Raw genomic sequence first — 20617 nt, 5'->3', positions numbered from 1 at the left:
GTGGGAGGGATGGGGTGGCTGGGTGATAGACATTGGGGAGGGTATGTGCTATGGTGAGCGCTGTGAATTGTGCAAGACTGCTGAATCACAGATCTGTACTTCTGAAACAAATAATGCAAGATATGTTAAGAAAAACGAAAAAGAAGAAGAGAACAGGAGGGGAAGAATGAAGGCGAGTAAGTCAGGGGGAGACGAACCATGAGAGACGATGGACTCTGAAAAACAAACTGAGGGTTCTAGAGGGGAGGGGGTGGGGGGATGGGTTAGCCTGGTGATGGGTATTCAAGAGGGCACGTTCTGTGTGGAGCACTGGGTGTTATGCACAAACGATGAATCATGGAACACTACATCAAAAACTAGTGATGTAATATATGGTGATTAACATAACAATAAAAAATTTAAAAAAAAGATCTTGCCATTTGCAACACGGATGGAACTGGAGGGTGTTATGCTGAGTGAAATAAGTCAATTAGAGAAAGACATGTATCATATGACCTCACTGATATGAGGAATTCTTAATCTCAGGAAACAAACTGAGTGTTGCTGGAGTGGTGGGGGGTGGGGGGGAGGGGGTGGCTGGGTGATAGACATTGAGGAGGGTATGTGCTATGGTGAGCGCTGTGAATTGTGCAAGACTGTTGAATCACAGATCTGTACTTCTGAAACAAATAATGCAACATATGTTAAGAAAAAAGAAAAAGAAGATAGCAGGAGGGGAAGAATGAAGGGGAGTAAGTCGGAAGGGGAGACGAACCATGAGAGATGATGGACTCTGAAAAACAAACTGAGGGTTCTAGAGGGGAGGAGGGTGGGGGGTGGGTTAGCCTGGTGATGGGTATTAACGAGGGCACATTCTGCGTGGAGCACTGGGTGTTATGCACAATGAATCATGGAACACTACATCCAAAACTAATGATGTAATGTATGGTGATTAACATAACAATAAAAAATTTTTAAAAAGTATCCTCATAGTATTATCCCATTCATATTTTAAGGAGATACATACATATATATACTTGTATGTGGATACAAATTCTTGGATGATGGACAGAAACTTTTAACCATAGTCATCATTGAATAAGTGGTTCTGAGAAGCGGAGGCTGAAGATACTTTTACTTTTCATTGAATAACCTTGAACTATTAGAATTTTTTGCCACATGTATTGATTACTTTTACATTTTACACTATTTCACTGAGTCTCAGATGGTCTGTATTCATGTTTAAACAATCCTGAAATTGAGATGTTTCTTAGAATCAACGGTATGTTGCAGTTTAATTGGCAGCATTTGTGTGTGTGTGGTTGTAAATTGAGTCTTAAAATCGGTGGCATCGTAGGGTTGATGAAAAATAGTGTAGGTTAGAGAGTGATGTAATACATGACGTTAGTGGTTCACATCTTTTGGAGAATTGAATAGGGAAAAATTTAAGTAACGTTATATAACAGTTATTCAGTAATTTATTGAGCAGCTTCTACACACAAGGCCCTGTGCTCTGAGGACGATGGGGGGAATATAGTGACAGTCTCTGCTGTATTTTCTCCTAGGTTAAGTGTCAGGGCTCTCCCTGGGGAATGACACTCTCAAAGCGAAATTCCCCTTTTAAAAAGCTTAAACCTGACCAGTGGCTCTCAAGTACAGTTTATCAGCCACAGGGTGCAAAACAGGCCCGCACAAATGAGAGGAGACGGGGCTGCGGGTGAGCTTTCCTGGGAAAGGCCGAGGGAGGGGACCCATTTCCTGTTGCGGTCTGAAAGACTCAGCAGGTAAGCTCCCTGAGCCAGAGGGACTGCGAGCTCCCCTGCCCGCCCAGCCCCTGCCGCGACGTCCCCGAGGGCCCGCCGCCCTGCGCCTCGAATTTGGCCACACTGAACCAAACTCCCGTACTGCCGTCCCAGACAGCGTGAGGGACGCGGTCGGGGACACGGGGCAGCGCCCGCGCTCAGGGAACGCGCAGCCGCGGGGCCCCCGGGAAAGGCTGCGCAGGTGCCCCGGCGCTTGGCCGCGGCCGCTTACTTCCCCGGCAGCCCACCCGCGAAACAGGAAGTGCTAACTTCACCAACTAAAGAGAAACGGGTTAAAAAATGTCACGAAATCTTTCCACACAGAAGGGCTCCTTCTCGTTAGGGGCCACCTTATCCCTAGAGGATAAACTTTCTAATCCACCCTCCCTAAGTTAAAAAAAAAAAAAAAAAAAGCACGAGTCACTTTTGAAACTGTCAGCTAAATACCCCATTTCCGAAGGGGCAGCCGCGCTCGGCCTGAGATGAGGCGCTTGGGCACGCGGGCGGTAAGGTCTAGCCCGGGGCCGTGGGGGCCGGCGCCCCGGGGTGCGTCCCCGCTCGGAGGTTCACCGCGAACGCCTTTGCTCCCAAGGAGAGTAATGAGAAGAGAAGGGAGCAGCCGCCCCGGCCGCGCGGCCCTGTTCCAGGACCCCGCCAGTCTGAGTCCCCGAGAGCTTCGCGGGTCAGAGGCGCCCAGACGAAAAGCTCGTTGGGACTCCCCTCGCCGGGCAGTGGCTGGCTGCCAGGACCCGGCGGGGGGAGGGGCGGGGCCCGCGGCGCTTCACGGGTGGCGGGGGAGCGGCGGCCGAGGGGCTTCCGGGGAGAGGGAGGGGGAGGGGAGCGCGCGGCGGGCGGCCAGCGCCTCAAGGCGCACACTCGGCGCCGGGGGGCGCCCTTCCCCGCTCGCGCCGCTCAGCTCCCGCGCGCCGGGGTTCCGCCCCCGCCTCCGCCTGCGCTCTCAGAGAGCCACCGGACACGCCACCGGACACGCCGGCCCGCGCGGCGACGCGAGCATCCTCCTTCTGTGCGCGGGCAGCGAGCGCTCTGCCGGCCCGCACGTGCGCCGCGGCCGGCGGCTGGAGCCGGCGGCCGGAGGGAGAGAGCACGGAGCGCGAGCCGCTCGGAGGCGGGGCAGTCTACCCGAGCCGCGCCGAGCCTCCGGACAATGGGGCCCCGGCGGCTGCTGCTGGTCGCCGCGGGACTCAGTCTGTGCGGCCCCCTGCTGTCGGCCCGCGCCCGAGGCCGCAAGCCCGGTGAGAGCTGCCCCGGTATTCCCTCCCGGCCCGCTGTCGGCCCCGCAGCCGAGGCCCCCGCGGGATTGGGGCGGGAGGGAGAAGGGACCAAATGGGTACAGGCTGCGCCTTCTCCTCGCCCGGGGCGAGGGGGGGGTGCTCCTGGCCTCCCCCTCTGCCTCGGGTTCCTCCAGAACCCAAGCAGGTATTTGAGCTGAGATCCAGAGTCTCCCCCAGTCAAATCCAGGCGGGGATTATGACCTCTGCTCCTTTGGACTTGGTTTCGAAGGGTGCAGCCGTCCTGAGAAGTGGTGTTGGATGGGGAGGAGGAGGAAGGAGTCACATTTTCCTGGGGAAGCCTGAGGCGCCTGGCCCCGCGTTGCATTTGTTGCAGTGTGACCTGTTTCTCCCAGGACCACCCCACAAAGAACGGGTCTCACGTTGCTCCACCAGTCAGCGTTCTGGCCCTTTCAATAGAAAGTGGAGAAGAGCTCCCGTTGAAGTTTTTCTTGTTGTTGGAAAATTGGGGGGTTTGCACATTTTACAGTGGTGGCCACGGTGAGGGAGGCGGTGGTGGTGGCGGCCGGGAGGTTTTGTTACCCAGAACCCAGACTTCCAAGCTGAGTTAAGGAAAGAGATTTCCTCCCCAGAACCCGGCTCCCTTAGACACTCTGGGATTTCAGTATTTCCCTTTCGGGCCTGCTGCAAGGAGGAGGTTGCTGCACCTAGAATACAATTCCCACCCGTAGTGTATTTGTAAGTGTCTGGCTACTTGGCCAAATAAATGTATTTTCCAAACTTTCCCCCCATAAAAGCAGGACAGAGAAGTTGTTTTTAACTGGTAAAGACACTAGTTAGAAACCGAGGGCGGGGGAAGTTTTGATTTCTTTACAGTGATAGTGCTTAATAAGCTTTTAGCCCTTTTTCTTTTCTCCACGTAGAAACAGATTCTAGCTGGTTTTCTTATCGGGGACAGATTGTGTCCTTTACATTGTTTTCACACTGGACCTAGTGTAGATGCATCAAGAATAAGAGGTGACGAATATAGTGTTTGCTGTCCATCTTTGCTCTGGGTGAGTTTGTCAGGGGTGTTTTGAGAAAACTCCAAGCTCCAGATAGGGGCCCAGTTTTGCCCCAGCTCCCAGGGCTGCTGTGGGTAACATTCGCATTGTCTCCTGGGGTGTTTGAGGAAACATGGAGAACTCCTGAAAACTGTATGGTGTTATGTGATTTTGTACTTTTATTTTGGGCCAAGCTCTTGAGAATACAAAGTGTTGTTTAAACGAGATTTGCATGGTGAGGTCGGGAATAAGTTTATACAAGCCCGATCCCCTGTAGTCACCCTTCCTCACAGTGGCCCCCAGGAAGATTCTTGGTGCAGGTTAGGGAGTGAAGTTAAGGCTGCTGTTTGTGCTCTGCTTTCGTCCTTGTGAATGGAGAAGGCGCATGCTGAGATGGACAAGCTAGTGTAGACAGTAACTAAACAGACATTAGCTAATTTATCTACACTGGATTCTGGAACCACTTTGGGAGGGAAAGAAGAAAGGAGGATGAGAGAGGAAAAAGAGCCCATGCTAAGTGTCCTCCTCTGGGTCAAACCCTGGGCTGGGAGGCATTTGCCCCTCAGATGATCTGATTTCACCCTCTCAGAGACACTGTTAAGGCAGGTGTTTATCCCTCATTGGCATCCTGAAACTAAGGCTCAGACACAATATACCAAAATTCCAGATGGAGGAGAGCGCCCTGCATGCAGGAAGTAAGTGGGGCCTTGTTTTCAGAGATTTAAATCACTAATAAAATCAACTAAAAATAGGTCTGCTTTTTCTTATCACCATTCACAGGCAGTTCTAAAGAGTATCTGTCATAACCAGCTGTATGTGCTGGGAGGAACTGTAAGACCCCAGGCATGGGAAGACCCTCCAAGCTGCCCTGCCCACCAGTTTGAGCTTTCCTGGAGCTCTCGGGACTTTGTTGTCCCCACTCATTTTGGCATTTGCTGCACTGTCACTATGTGGGTATCTCATCTCCCCGGCCAAGATTATAAACTTCCAATTATCCCCCAAAGTCTAGAACCAGTGTCCTGGTCCACTCAGCAACAGCAAATGGCTGTTGAGAAATTCTTAAGTTCAATTAACCAGTTTACTTTCCTTTGTCCAGACAGTGTAAGTGAGATGACTCACCTTCATCAAAGAAGGCCAGCATCCAAGAGGTGATGTTTGTAAATTTTTAAAGGATCTGATGGCTGAAAGGGTCCAAGAATTGCTGATGATGACAGTGGCACAAGGGATTGGGTGGGAGATGCCCCGTGCTGCCCAGCCGCCCACAAGCCCAAGCCCCGTTCCTTAGCATAGAGTGAGGTGCCCCTCTATCCAGCCTCCTCTATTACATAACCTGTTGGATTACCTGTACTCCACCCAGCCCTACCCTCCAGTTCCTCCTCCAAGGAGCTATGCTTTCTGTGACATCTATCCCCCTGCCACTCCCTCTGGCCAAAATGCCCTCCCTTACACCCCACATGTTCACATTTAATTAAAAACAGCCACTCTATGAAACAAGTCAATCAGAGAAAGACATGTATCATATGACCTCACTGATAATGAGGAATTCTTAATCTCAGGAAACAAACTGAGTGTTGCTAGAGTGGTGGGGGGTGGGAGGGATGGGGTGGCTGGGTGATAGACATTGGGGAGGGTATGTGCTATGGTGAGCGCTGTGAATTGTGCAAGACTGTTGAATCACAGATCTGTACTTCTGAAACAACGCAACATATGTTAAGAAAAACGAAAAAGAAGAAGATAGCAGGTGGGGAAGAATGAAGGGGAGTAAGTCAGGGGGGGAGACGAACCATGAGAGACGATGGACTCTGAAAAACAAACTGAGGGTTCTAGAGGGGAGGGGGGTGGAGGGATGGGTTAGCCTGGTGATGGGTATTAAAGAGGGCACGTTCTGCGTGGAGCACTGGGTGTTATGCACAAACAATGAATCATGGAACTGTACATCAAGAACTAATGATGTAATGTATGGTGATTAACATAACAATAAAAAATTTAAAAAAACAAACAGCCACTCTATATCAAGCACCTACTATAGCAGCATCCTGCTTAGGTACTTTGCATATACTATCTTGTTTATTTCTCACGACAATCCTTTGAGTAGATGTCATCCCCATATTACAGGTAGGTAAATAGGCCCAAAATGGTCATGTCACAGGTCTGGCAAGAAGTAGAACTGGCTTGTTTTTCCTAAGTGCAGGCTTTCTCTATCCACCCCTATAGAGAGAAAGCCATCCAGATGCCCAGCCGTAGAGAAGAGTAACTCTCCTGTGCTTCCCAGGACCCCTAGAGGGCCAAGTCTGCACCCCATTGGTCTGTAGCCCAGGCCTAGCACAGGGAGGTGTTTAGTGAACATTTGTGCTTGGGTCGTGGTCTCCTGCCATTTACTCTTGCAAACCCATGATAAGGCAGGCTATAAATGGATCCCTACTCATGAATATGCTAATTAATTGGCTGTTACCGAGAGACTATGGTCCTAAGCCTAAACAAAAGACACAAACGGGACAATGATTCTGCCCTAAGGGGACCAGAAACCTTTGTAAAGCCTGAAAGCCAAATTTCTTAGGAAATAGCAAGAAGTAAATTTCTACTCTAATATCTGTCTAAATTAATTTCTTCCTTCTCTCTCTCCCTCACTCATTCGTTGTTTTCATTCCCTGGTGCCTTCGACTTGACTTATAGGACATACAGAGATAGTACATCCCCCCCCTAAATTAGTCCAGTTTTCCTTTGTATGAGAGAATGTTTTGGCAGCATGGGGGCCCCTTCTCAGGAATACTCTCCTGTCCTCCCTGCTGTCTTCTTCCACCCCTCGCTCCCTCTTTCTAATCCAGCATTTCTCGGCCCTTTATGTCTGAATGGATCAGTGTGCTGTGAACCCTAACTTGCACTTTCTCAGCAGCTCTGCATTTGCTCCTTTTCCAAAACGCTCCTGGCCAGTCTTTGTCCCCGTGCCTTTTCTATCCCTTCCCCCCCTCAGCCAGTTCATCTTTGTCTTTGTCACCGTCACACACCAGAACTCAGCTGAACCTTGAGCTGGGTGGAGTTCCACACGGACGATGGAGTCCCCACGACCCTGGGTCTCTAATCATCCCCCCCCCCCACTTAGACGCACATCCCTCTTTTCCCTCAGAACTCCTTTCTTTCCTGTATTTTTAAATCGAGGGAAAATTTACATACTATTAAATTAACCATTTTAAAGTATACCATCTTTAGTGGTATTTGGTACAATTACAGTGTTGTGTAAATCACCTCTGTCTAGTTCCAGAATATTTTCATCACCCCAAAACAAGCCCTGTATCCCTTAAGCACTTAACCCCCATTCTCCCTGCCGTCAGTCTCTGGCGACCACAGATCTGCTTTTTATTTCTATGTGAGTTTACCTCCTCTCTGCATTTCATATAAATGGCAGCAAACCGTATGTGGCCTTTTGGGTCTGGAGGACTCCCCTTTCACTAGTTTTCATGAGTGTGTAGGCACCCCCTTTGCCAAGAATACTTAGAAAAACACGCTGGGAGAGTCATTAGGAACCACAGCCTTGGTTTTTTGTTTTGTTTTTTTAACTATGATGCTGGTATTGGGGGCTCCACAGTTTCAACCTTCAGAATTTTCTGTTTATTTCCCTATTTTGAGGTTTCTTTTCATTCTGCCTTTTGCCCTCTCTTGCTTATGCCTGGAGCTGTCAGAGCAAATAGCTCTCTCTGCAGGCTGAGATTGTTTTTTCTGGGTATGAGAGCTTCCACTTCCTTCAAATACTCTCTCCCACACTGACCTTGTGATGGTACTTGCAGAAACCCACTGAAGTTACAGCCTCCTTCTCCATCCCAAGGCATCCAATGAAGCTTTGTCATGTAAAAGGCCATTGCATCCTTTACGCATTCTTCATGTAGGTTGAAAAGAATCTGCCCTTTGAAATAGTAGGAATAACCTGTAATTTTCATGTGCAAACAAATTTATTTAACTTTAAGAAAGGACATTATATCATCACTATTTCAAGTCCGTGATGAATTAGAAGTCAGGTATTATAGTATTGTAGAATAGTGTTTTCCCGTATTTTCTTTTTTTGCTAGCCAACCGAAAAAACTGTAAGGATTATACTTTACATTGTGACACAGTAGTTGTGTGTGTCTGCAGTAAATATGTATGGGTAATTGTTGTGTATACGTAGATTTGAAACAAAAGTTCTAACCAAACCATACTCACCTTTATCGCATACTATGCATTCCAATATTTTCTACACTATTCTATTTTTTAAAAGATTTTTTTTTTAAGATTTTATTTCTTTGACAGAGAGAGACATAGTGAGAGAGGGAACACAAGCAGGGGGAGTGGGAGAGGGAGAAGCAGGCTTCCCGCCGAGCAGGGAGCCCGATGTGGGGCTCGATCCCAGGACCCTGGGATCATGACCTGAGCCCAAGGCAGACGCTTAACGACTGAGCCACCCAGGCGCCCCCTATTTTTTTTAAAGATTTTATTTATTCATTTATTTGACAGAGACAGCAAGAGAAGGAACACAAACAGGGGGAGTGGGAGAGGGAGAAGCAGACTTCCCGCCGAGCAGGGAGCCCGATGTGGGGCTCAATTTCGGGACCCTGGGATCACGACCTGAGCTGAAGGCAGACGCTTAACAACTGAGCCACCCAGGCGCCCCTACACTATTCTATTTTTTAAATGCTTGTTAAACCCTGTAAATTGATGTCATAACCGTTATGAAGTCTCCACCATCATTTAAAACCTACCATAGAGGCACAGTAAATTGTCCCAGGGTTAGCTCAATTGATTATGGCCTTGCTAGCTTTATGAGAAGAGTTTGCTTTCCAGGAAGTGCCATTTATGATAGTTTCTATCGCAGCCTAGAATCTACTTTGTTTGAGTTCAGGTTTACAAACCGCAGTGGGACTTGGGCGGGGTTAGGAAGAGAGACAGCTTGGTACCCGGGAGGAACTGCTGATTATTAACATCCTTTACAGTGAACTAGTTTTCGTTTTAGCTTGTTGTTTTAGAGAGCAACATTCCCAGGACACAGAGCTCAGGGCCTGTAACTTTTGGTGCAAAACAGGCCTGGAAGAATGGGAAAAGCCAGGGAATCAGACTGGTTCCCAGAGAGGCCTGCTATGGTCCTAAGCCCACACATCAGGCCCTGGCCCCCAGGGAGCTCCAGGCCAGGGCCCCACATGCCTCTCTTCTGTCATCCTTGTGCCTGTTCTCCCTGAGCGAGCTGACATTTAAATTTTCTGGTTCTTTATCTTACATTCCCCTGCCCCCTGTCGCCGCTCTCCCGGTTAGGCTTGCTCTCCTATGCTTCCAGCCGAGTCCCAGCTCCAGGATGTGGGCTAGGAGGGGAAACGGCCTCTGATACTGGCCACCTTTTCTTAACCCTGCAGTCAGTGTTTACCTTATTCTACCTTTAATTCTGGTTTTTCCATAGCAGAGATTTTTGTTCACTTACTGCTTTTGCTTCTGCCCCATCTTGAACACTGTTTTAAAGATTTGTTTTCCTGTTTTGTCCTTGAATGTCTCTCTGCCACAGCCTATGTGTCTGTGAGCGCTAGGTTGTTAGCATGTGATTGGTGTGTAGCCAAGGTCCGCAGGACTCCTGAATTCCCAAGCAATAGCCGTGGGCATCATCAACTTAAGTTACATAATCATATGGTCGTGTACTGCCTGCTAATAGTTACAAGGGTAGACAGATTCATTTATTTGGTGAAAAGGTTAGAGGAAAGTAAGTGTAGTGTTTCAGGAGTAGGTCATATATCTCAAGTCTTTTATTTATTTATTTTTAAATATTTTATTTATTTTGAGAGAGAGAATGAGCAAGGGGGAGGGTTAGAGGGACCCTGATGCAGGGCTCCATCCCAGGACCCGGGATCATGACCTGAGCCGAAGGCAGACGTTTAACCAACTGAGCCACCCAGGCGCCCCAAATCTCAAGTCTTTTAAAGAGACAGGGTCATGTGATGTGGTTCAAAGAGTATAAGCTTTGGAGCCAGAAGATCAAGATTCAAATCCTGGCCCCTCCACTTACTAATTCTGTGTCTTTGGATTAGTTACTTAGCCTGTATGTGCCTCTGCATGTTGGCCATAATACAGGGATTATAATGCATATTTTGTAGAAATGTTAGAGTTACATGAGGTAAGATATGAAGTACCTAGCACATAGTAGGTGTTCAACAAATGTTAAGTGTTTTTCATAACAATTCCTCCATATTCCAGAAAGGCCTTTGAGGAGTTGGTATAATATGAATTTATTAAATGTAAAACTGTGTTCCTGAGGGCACCTGGGTGGCTCAGCTGGTTAAGCATCTGACTCTTGATTTCAGCTCAGGTCATGGTCTCAGGTCCAGAGATCAAGCCTTGCATCTGGCTCTGTGCTGAGCCTGGAGCCTGCTTGAGATTCTCTCTCTCCCCCTCAGCTCCTTCCCCTGCTCGTGCATGTTCTCTCTCTCTCTCTCTCTCTCTCTCTCAAAAAACAAAAAAACAAAAAACCCCCAGCTTTTCATGCAAACATTCAAGAACTTTTATTCCATCAAGACTGAGACAAAAGCAAAAGAAAAGCAAAAACCTTTGTCCTTAGTTTCTAGTAGCAAGTAAATATGCATATAGTATTTGGGGGGTTTTTTTTACCTTTAATTATGAAAATTTTCAAATATACTCAAAAATAAACTGTATAATTACTCCCCATATCTTGTTTTATCTATACCTCACTTTTCTTCTCCCCCAACTGGACAATTTTAAAGCAAATCCCAGACATATATGTCATTTCGTCTGTAAATACATTGGTATATATCCTCAGAGATAAGAACTCTTTCTTTTTAAAGATTTTATTTATTTGAGAGAGAGCATGCGTAGGGTGAGGAGCAGAGGGAGAGAGACAAGCAGACTTCCCACTTAGCAGGGAGCCCCACTCAGGGCTCCATCCCAGGATCCTGAGATCATGACCCGAGCAGAAGTCCAGCGCCTAACCAACTGGGCCACCCAGGCACCCCAAGAACTCTTTTTTATTATTTTTTTAAGATTTTATTTATTTATTAGAGAGAGAGAGAGTGCACACAAGCGGGGGGGGGGGGGGGGCACAGAGGGAGAGGGAGAAGCAGGCTCCCTGCTCAGCAGGGCTCAATCCCAGTAACCCAAGATCATGACCTGAGCTGAAAGCAGACACTTAACCGATTGAGCCACCCAGGTGCCCCTCTTTTTTAAATATATAACCATAATACCATTGTATCGCCTAAAAAGATGACTGTTGATTTCTTAACATTTTGCACTGTTGAGTCAGCATTCAGATTTTGCTGATGGTCTCAGAAATGCCTTTTTACAGTTGTTTTATTCCAATCAGGATCAAACAAGGCGAACCACTGCATCTGGTTGGTATGTCTCTTAAATCTCTTTTAATCTGTAACTGTTTCCCGTCTCCTCCTTTCTCGTGGCTGTTTATTTTTCAAAGAAACTGGGTCATTTGTTGTAGAGACTCCCCTGCACCCTGGATCCAGCCAACTGCGTCATGTAGGAATGTTCAGTAGGGCACGTAGCATGCCCATCTGTCCTCGGCGTTTTCTGTCATGTGGTAGGTACAGCAGTAGGCCTGTTTAGATTTGGGTTTGGTTTTTTGCAAGACTGCATCAGCAGTGGTGCTGTGTGTACTTCCTGATGCATCTCAGGACTCTCTTTTTGTGCTCTTAAGATTGATTACTCAGGGGATTCAGGCATTGTCCACTTGCTCCAGCTGTTATGAAATTCTCCATCAACCTTTCACCCAGTGGTTTTAGTGACCACTGGTGATCAGACTCAGTCCATTAGTTCACCAAGAGCTTCCAAATGATGCTTTCCTAAATCTGTCATTGTTTTTGCGTTTAGGAGCTGGAATTATTTTATAAAGAAGAACTTTCTGTCGTTGACTGTTTTGTTTCCCTGAAATATCATTTATGTAGAAAAGGCAGGATAAGTGCTTGACTCTTGCTTTTATTTACCAGTTTTCATACAGGGCCCCCTAATTTCCTCCAAAGGTGACCAAAAATTATGTATCATTTTCCTTTGAGTATCATGATGAACTCATGGATCTTAACATATATGACATGTTTCAAATGTTTTAATTCACTTTTGTCCTTATTCTTTTGGTGATCAGTGTCACACCTTGGCCAGTGGGCCCCCTTTCAGATTGACTCCAGAGTCTTTCTGACCTGACCCTAATATTCTTTAAAGATGTTCAAGGTTCATTTTGTACATTTCCTACCCCAGATCTAGAAACAGCCATTTCTTTCAGGTACACTGGTTCTTTGCATTAAAAAATGGTGTGCAGGGGCGCCTGGGTGGCTCAGTCATTAAGCGTCTGCCTCCGGCTCAGGTCATGATCCCAGTGTCCTGGGATTGAGCCCCGCATTGGGCTCCCTGCTCCGTGGGAAGCCTGCTTCTCCCTCTCCCACTCCCCCTGCTTGTGTTCCCTCTCTCGCAGTGTCTCTGTCTGTCAAAAAAATAAATAAAATCTTAAAAAAAAGAAAATGGCATGCATATGCCTTTGAGGCAGTGGAGTATTGCAGTAATACTGCTGTTTTCCATTTGATGGAATTAATATGTTTCTATTAATTTTCCATCATTCTCTTCTTTATTTCTCTTTAGCCTGTAGTGTTGATCCCCTAGTGGAGAAGTGCAGGGTACACCTATTCTGCGCCGTGTGGGAATGTGGGCAAGGTCCTGGGACTTCTGCTTTGTTAATTTGTGAGCCCTGTAGGGCAGAGCTCTGAGTCAGAACCAAGGCCGGTGCTTCGGGGGAGGCTGGCATGGTATAAATCCCAGGATCACATGGGACCCTGATAATGCATCTAGTCACCGCTGCGCTTCCCAGCCAGAGCTCATCAAAGATAGAGGAAGCCTTGCCTGACTCTCTAATTTTTAAAACTCTCCAGATTTAGAGTCCATATTGAATCATTTAGCAGTGTGCTACATTGAATCACAAAACTACTCTAGAGGCATTTAAGAGAAACCTAAATTGAGTAAAACTTAGCAAGAAGCATGAGAATTGATTTTAGGACCTGAGCTGTTTTGTGTGTGTGTGTGTGTGTGTGAAGCCATAGCTTAACAACAAAACTGCAGATGAATTACAAGAGCTTTTGGCACACTGACAGGCACTTTCTCCTTGACCTCTGAGCTGTGCCAGGACAGGAGGAAAAGGGAGATACGCAAACTCAAATTGCAGCCTAAGGGGCTTGAGCTAGTTGGATATGTCTAGTTACTTGGAATTGGTTTTGTTTATTTCTTTGATGCTGGTATATACTTATTAAAAAAATTTTTTTGCTGACATTTTTTTAATTCCACAAAAGCCAAAATATCAAACCTGTAAGAACAAGAAAAGGTGACACCTTAGGTGATGATATTTAATCAAGGGATTATGCATTCTTCCTGGGTTCCAGCCTATAAAAATTTCATGTTTCAGTGGGTATAATGTTTCTGTTACAAACACTGTACTGCCTAAAAAGGCCTAGCCAAGGAAGACATTTTTTAAAACAAATACTTAATGCCAAAGTACTAAATATAGAGTAAAATCCAGGGACAGCTTTATTTTCGGACAAAGTGATAGAATCTAAGAGGCTTAGTTATGAGTGTCCAGTAGTTTTCAAATTACATCGTTCCTCTAGGTAATGCCTGGATTCACACCTCTCTGTGCACGCCTGTGTGTGTACTTATACCCTTCCCTGCATGACAGGAGTCCTTAATCTAGCCAGGTTCCCAAAGTGCAGAGAAAAATTGTGTTATCTTCAGGTTCTTCTGGGTCCAGCATTTTTAAGGACACTTATCTTTGTGGTATTAAAATGCCAGAACCAGGGCGCCTGGGTGGCTCAGCCGGTTAGGCAGCTGCCTTCGGCTCAGGTCATGATCCCAGGGTCCCGGGATCGAGCCCCGCATCGGGCTCCCTGCTCCGCGGGAAGCCTGCTTCTCCCTCTGCCACTCCCCCTGCTTGTGTTCCCCCTCTGGCTGTGTCTCTCTCTGTTAAATAAATAAATAAAATCTTTAAAAAAATAAAATAAATGAGAGTAAGTGAATAATTGAGTCTAAAAGCAAGTTGCACTGAAGTGAAAAGAGAAGGATAAGATTAATTTCTTACATTGATTAGTTTGTATAGTTTACAAAGTAAGCACATGTCCTACTTCACAAGGGATACACTTGGCTGCCAGATTTGTAGGTCAGACAGATATTGGAATCCCACTTTAAAGATTCTGAAACTGAGTTCAGAGGGGTTAAGTGACTCCTGGCAGCAATATTAGAATGCAAATCTGTGATTAAAAGCCAATTTAAGGGGGTGCCAGGGTGGCTCAGTCGTTAAGCGTCTGCCTTTGGCTCAGATCATGATCCCAGGGTCCTGGGATCAAGGCCCGCGTCAGGCTCCCTGCTCAGCGGGAAGCCTGCTTCTCCCTCTCCCACTCCCCCTGCTTGTGTTCCCTCTCTCACTGTCTCTCTGCTTATCAAATAGATAAATAAAATCTTTAAAAAAAAAAAAAAAAAAAGCTCCAGCACCTACCATGTACAGGGCGCTGGAGATTCAGAGATTAATAGGAATGGTTTCTTGTTTCTTACCCTTGAGGAACAATATAGACATATCTATTTTCTCAGAAGCTCATCACTGGAGACATTTAACCTTCCCTGTGACAGATGTCCTGCCAGGCCACCCCTTCACCCTCAGGAGCCCAGTTATGACCTTTCTGAGAGAGCCATACCTCCACCTTTCACCACCAGGCGCCCTGTTCTATTCTACTCTCTCCTTATTTTGGAAATAGATGCCACTTTATTGTATTTTACTTTCTAGTTCTACGATTTCCATTGGTTGGTTTCTTTGGTGATAGTTTCTGGTTTTTTTCATCCATTTCAACAAGGTATTTCCCTTTACTTCATTACAACACATTCTTCAAAATCCTTATCTGCTAAATCCAACGTCTGGGTCTTCTTGGGATTGGTTTCCACTGATTATCTTTTTTTCTTGAGGCTGGGTCATGTTTTTCTGTGTCTTTTTGTATCAAATGATTTGGGATTGCACCCCAGCCATACTGTAAAGACTTAAGATTTTGTTTTATTTCTCCAAAGGATTTTGGTGTTTTTGTTTAGCAGGCAATTAATTTAGTTGGACTCGAAGTGCAAACTCTCCATCTTGAGCAAAAAATATCACTTCAGTTCTTCTATCTTTAGCAGAGCTATTTCACATCATCCCTTACATGTGCATGGTTCCAGAGTCAACCAAAGCCTGCGGCAAATTCACATTGGAATTGAGGGCTGGCTCCCTTCTCTGACTTTTCCTCCCTGGGATTGTTTCCTCACTTTGCATTGACTACAGTTGCCCTGAACTCGGTCCTCTGGTTCTTCAGGCCGGAAACTGTGGGTTTTCTATCTGAGTTTTCGCCATCCTTTGTGGCATTGATTCTGGCCTTCTCTTGAGCTTACCATGAAAGTCAAGAAAACAAAGTCACTGGGCGCCATCCTTTCCTTCAAGAATCATTTCTCCTCTCCCCAGTACCACCTTAGGAACCTAAATGCCTTCAGGTCATTGATTCGGAGGGAGGAAGGAGGTCAAGGGTTTTTAATTTTCATCTCAGGGATGGTTGGGTCCGGTGTCCTTACAGAGCCATTCCAGAATGAGAACTATCTCTTGTACTGCATTATGCCTCTCTGTGTAAGCTTTTGTTTGCTCAAAGGATTCACCACTGAAAATTAAGACCAAAAGTTTGAAAATCCACTGTACTTAACGCAGTTTCTAGCCAGATTTTAAATCCTCTAACATCACCTCTGAGTGACCTGCACATCCAGTGTTTGTTGCGGCACCCCCAGTGATGGAGGCTTCGCCCCTTTTCCTCTGCTTTCTCTCCCTGGTCCTCAGTTTCCCAGGGCCCACCAAAGCTCTTCATCCAAGTCTCCTCAATGACAAAACTTGAGCAAAAGCTCCTCAGCAAGAAAAGCTGGTTGAATTACAGCAGCTAAGTGTTGCCTTTCTCTGATGAACATTTTAAGTGGATGCTTTTGGTGGAAGAGGGTGATGAAAGGAGGAAGTTTGCAACTGAGCCTTTATTTTGACTTCTGGTTGACACTCAGGAAAGCCTGACTGGCCTGGCATCGGCCTAGAACACCTGCTCCTCCACAAGCCTGCTCAGGAAGGAGACAGGAAGATGACTGAGGGGGTGTGCACCTGGTGGTTATGTTAAAAGATAACCCGAGGGACTGTTGATTTGGGTCCGAATATGGTGAGAGATTTGGGACATCCTATGGTATAAACAAACTAAAGATAGTGGAGGAAAACTACTGTCACATAGGCAATGGCCATGGAAATGGGAGCCCTCCGCCCTACTCCAAATTTGCCTCTAGCTCCGTAACTTAAGAAGCCCCCTCACCTTTCTGTGTAGATGTTTCCATTGGGAACCACGGGTTTCCAGGGGTGTCTGCAAACTAAATGGAGGGAATGAAGGCCTGTGGAGGAAAGCCAAATCATAGAGCCTGGGAGGGATTTGTTTATAGAGACCGTGGCTAGTATGGAAAAGAAGTCACTGCTTTTTTCCTTTATGTCAGGCACTCAGCCTTTTCTGATGTCTTCAGGGTACATCTCTGAAAGTGTATCATTTGCTTCTGTCCTTCTAAGGAGCAGAGTTTTAAGTGTTTGCTTATGCCAACAAAAAATGCTGTACAGTATTTTGAGTGAGCTAATTCCCTGATAAGGTCTGCAATCCATTTGTACATTACTTGCTCTTTCCCACCCACAAGAGTGAGTGGGAGCACTAAAAATAAAATGTATTCTCTTTGTCTTTTTGACTTTTTAATTTGTTTTTGTTTTTGTTTTTTAAGAGTCAAAAGCGACCAATGCTACTGTGGATCCCCGGTCATTTTTTCTCAAGAATACCAATGATATATTTGAACCATTCCCACTGGAGGACAATGAGGAGAGAAACGGGAGTGAGTTCCCTGAAGACAGACTAAGCTCCATCAATGTAAGCCATCCTCTTCAAAAACGGCCCCCTGGGTTTATCACGGAAGATGCCTGGGGATATCTGACCAGTGCCTGGCTGACGCTTTTTATCCCCTCTGTCTACACTGGCGTGTTTGTAGTAAGCCTTCCTCTGAATATCATGGCCATCCTTGTGTTTATCTTGAAGATGAAGATCAAGAAGCCCGCTGTGGTGTACATGCTGCATCTGGCCACAGCGGATGTGCTCTTCGTGTCGGTGCTCCCGTTCAAGATCAGCTATTACTTTTCCGGCAGCGATTGGAAGTTTGGTTCTGAAATGTGTCGCTTCGTCACCGCGGCCTTTTACTGTAACATGTATGCCTCCATCATGCTCATGACAGTCATAAGCATTGACCGGTTTTTGGCCGTGGTTTACCCCATCCAGTCCCTCTCCTGGCGTACTCTGGGGAGGGCTTCCTTCACTTGTCTGGCCATCTGGGCTATGGCCATCGCGGGGGTGGTGCCTCTCCTCCTCCAGGAGCAAACCACCCAGGTGTCGGGGCTCAACATCACCACCTGCCATGACGTGCTCAATGAAACCCTGCTCAAAGGCTATTATGCCTATTACTTCTCAGCCTTCTCTGCTGTCTTCTTCTTTGTGCCCCTGGTCGTTTCCACCATCTGCTATGTGTCTATCATTCGATGCCTTAGCTCCTCCACAGTCGCCAACCAGAGCAAGAAGTCCCGGGCTTTGTTCTTGTCACTTGCTGTTTTCTGCATCTTCATCATCTGCTTCGGACCCACAAATGTCCTCCTGATTCTGCATTATTCATTCCTTTCTCAAGAGTCCACGACAGAGGCTGCCTACTTTGCTTACCTCCTCTGTGTCTGTGTCAGCAGCATAAGCTGTTGCATTGATCCCCTGATTTACTATTATGCTTCTTCTGAGTGCCAGAGGTACCTCTACAGCATCTTATGCTGCAAAGAAAGCTCTGATCCCGGCAGCTACAACAGCAGCGGTCATTTGATGGCGAGTAAAATGGATACCTGTTCTAGTAACCTGAATAACAGCATATACAAAAAGCTCTTAACTTAGAAAAAGGGACTGCTGGTGAGGTAAAAAGAAGAGGTTAAAAAAGTGAATAGCCTGAGGATTCTATTAGTCCCTGCCAAAAAGGTATTTACGATCAAAAACGACAAGTCTGATTTGCATGTCTCTTTCTTACAGAGCCATTGATCATATCTATTCGTTAGTTACAGGAAAAGATAACAAGAAGAGAAAACAGTATCATTCCAAGAGAGTATTGCCAGCGCTACAATAATAACTGAATGTCATTTTCTGAGACTTAGGTGACCTACCGTGTGTGTGTGTGTGTGTGTGTGTGTAGGTGTGGATACGCATCCTTGCATCGTTTGCAGTGCGGTGTAGAATAGGCTCTTTGGAACCCTCCCTTTTTTCCCACCAGAGATTAAGGAAAGAAAGGTTTAGGTTGGCGGAGGTTAGCCCTGAACATCTGAAGATGTTCATCATTTGGGAGGGATTCTATGGTTTGAACTTATGTAGCTTTTGCAAATAAGTGTATTTTGAAATTGTTCAACAGCAATGTTTAAGTTATTAAGGGATAAGACTTAGTGCTATCTGTGTGTAGAAAAAGTTCTACTGTTTTTCATTTTAAGCATACCGAGGTTTGAATTCTTTAAATTATGAAAACAGATGATATGGGTAGCATTTTTGATGTCTTACATTCTGTGTCTATAAAGCAAGAATGAGCGTAGGTCCCACGAATGACCTTAGGTTGGCTTTCAGAGTAACCTGCCCTGGATGGAGGACTCCAAACAACAGATACAAAACAGGGCCGTTTCAGACATGCACTGGCCAGAAACCCTCCAGCTGAGCCTCCCAGAGGTCAGGACTGGGACCACCACAGTTGCTCTCTCCTCCTGAGGTTCCCTCAAGGGGTGGCTGTGAACTACCTTGTTTATTAGAAATTGGCAAAGTAGGTTGTGCTATCCCAGGAGATATAAAAGAGTTCTCTGCCCATTTTAAGAACAGAGAAAGAAGGCCCACTCGCTTCCAGCAGTTGTCCCCCAAGGAGCATTCTGGAATGGAAACACTCACGGAGCAAACATGAACACACATTTTGTGCTCTGGTCACAAGGATGGGTGCTGGGCATATAGACTTGAGTAAGACTGAGACCTGCCTTCAAGGAAAACAAAGTAGACCGATACAGAGTGTGGCATGTGTATAATAAATAAATATGTCCTTCTATAAGAAGTTTTTTTAGCCAGATGTCACCGTGCAAGTTTCGTACAAGCAAGGATTGTCAGTGAAGAACATTGAACATTTGGGTTACTGCTTCCTGTGGTTATAACTTGAGATGAAAACATAACACAATATAGGAAGCGTATTTTTAAAAACAAGTCCTCCAGTCTGTATTGATTGGACATGATTTATTTACAAATGCTTTCAATAAATTAAATCATTTTTTAAATCAAATTTTTTTAAATTTTTTATTGTTATGTTAATCACCATATATTACATAATTTGTTTTGGTGTACTGTTCCATGATTCATTTTTTGTTCATAACACCCAGTGCTCCATGCAGAACATGCCCTCCTCAATACCCATCACCAGGCTAACCCATCCCCCCACCCTCCTCCCCTCCAGAAACCTCAGTTTGTTTTTCAGAGTCCATCAAATTTTTTAAAAAAGAATCCATTATGCTGGTTTGATGAGAAATAACAGAAGAAAATGAAATGGACTTTGAAATGATTCTATATTTTCCATTCACTTTTTTTAAGAGTTAATGACATGATTTTAAAAGCATTTTTTAACCCCCTGATTAGTATCAAGTACAGAAAATCCTTATGGATTTCACAAAATAATTTCAAAACTAGGTTGAAATGTATATTTTTTTCTTATGAAGCAATGTTGGCCTTTTACACAAACAAAAAAAGGGAAAAGTTGCAAGGCAAATGCTTAACCTATTTAAAAGAGCAAACTATTTCCAAATGCCATAGAATAGTGTACATCAAATAACATAACATAAGTATAAGCTAGCATTGATTTTATTTTTTTAGCATTGATTTTATTAACTTAGTTACTGTATTTTATCCAACTCAGTGATTTACTTCTTTATTCAATCTGAAATGTTAAAATACCTCTGACTTAATATGACTATCATTACTGTATTATTAGTCTGTACTTATGTGATTGTTTTTATGTTCTCTCTTTTTAAAAAATGTGTATAACCTGGGCACCTGGGTGGCTCAGTCATCAAGCGTCTGCCTTCGGCTCAGGTCATGGTCCCAGGGTCCTGGGATCAAGTCCCACATCAGGCTCCCTGCTCAACGGGAAGCCTGCTTCTCCCTCTCCCACTCCCCCTGCTTGTGTTCCCTTTCTCGCTATCTCTGTCTCTGTCAAATAAATAAATAAAATCTTAAAAAAATAAAAATAAATTTAAAAATGTATGTAACCTATATTAATAAAGATGGAAGTTTGCTTGGTATCTGTTTAGAATAAATAAATAAATAGACTTTGTCTTTCAGAGCCACTGGAGGAAGGCCAGGTCTTAGGGTTTAGCTGAAGAGTGTTTAATGAAGAGGCAATGTTCGGAGATACCAACAAGGTCGAGGGAGCC

At 45.5% G+C, this 20617-nt stretch overlaps 1 protein-coding gene across 1 annotated transcript; it reads left to right on the top strand.

Moving 5' to 3' along the window:
* The first annotated feature begins 2704 nt into the window (after positions 1 to 2704).
* Positions 2705 to 20485, top strand: F2R (coagulation factor II thrombin receptor). Its single transcript, XM_025892686.2, has 2 exons — positions 2705 to 3034; positions 16876 to 20485. Exons 1-2 carry the CDS (start codon positions 2947 to 2949, stop codon positions 18069 to 18071), a joined length of 1284 nt encoding a protein of 427 aa, XP_025748471.1. The 5' UTR covers positions 2705 to 2946; the 3' UTR covers positions 18072 to 20485.
* The last annotated feature ends 132 nt before the right edge of the window (positions 20486 to 20617 follow it).

This window comes from Callorhinus ursinus, unplaced genomic scaffold (assembly GCF_003265705.2).
Source record: "Callorhinus ursinus isolate GAN/ISIS: 27379988/994484 unplaced genomic scaffold, GSC_fseal_2.0 scaffold23, whole genome shotgun sequence".
Classification (NCBI taxonomy): Eukaryota; Metazoa; Chordata; class Mammalia; order Carnivora; family Otariidae; genus Callorhinus; species Callorhinus ursinus.
Note: the sequence above shows the minus strand (reverse complement) of the source record. Positions and strands in the feature narration are given on the sequence as shown.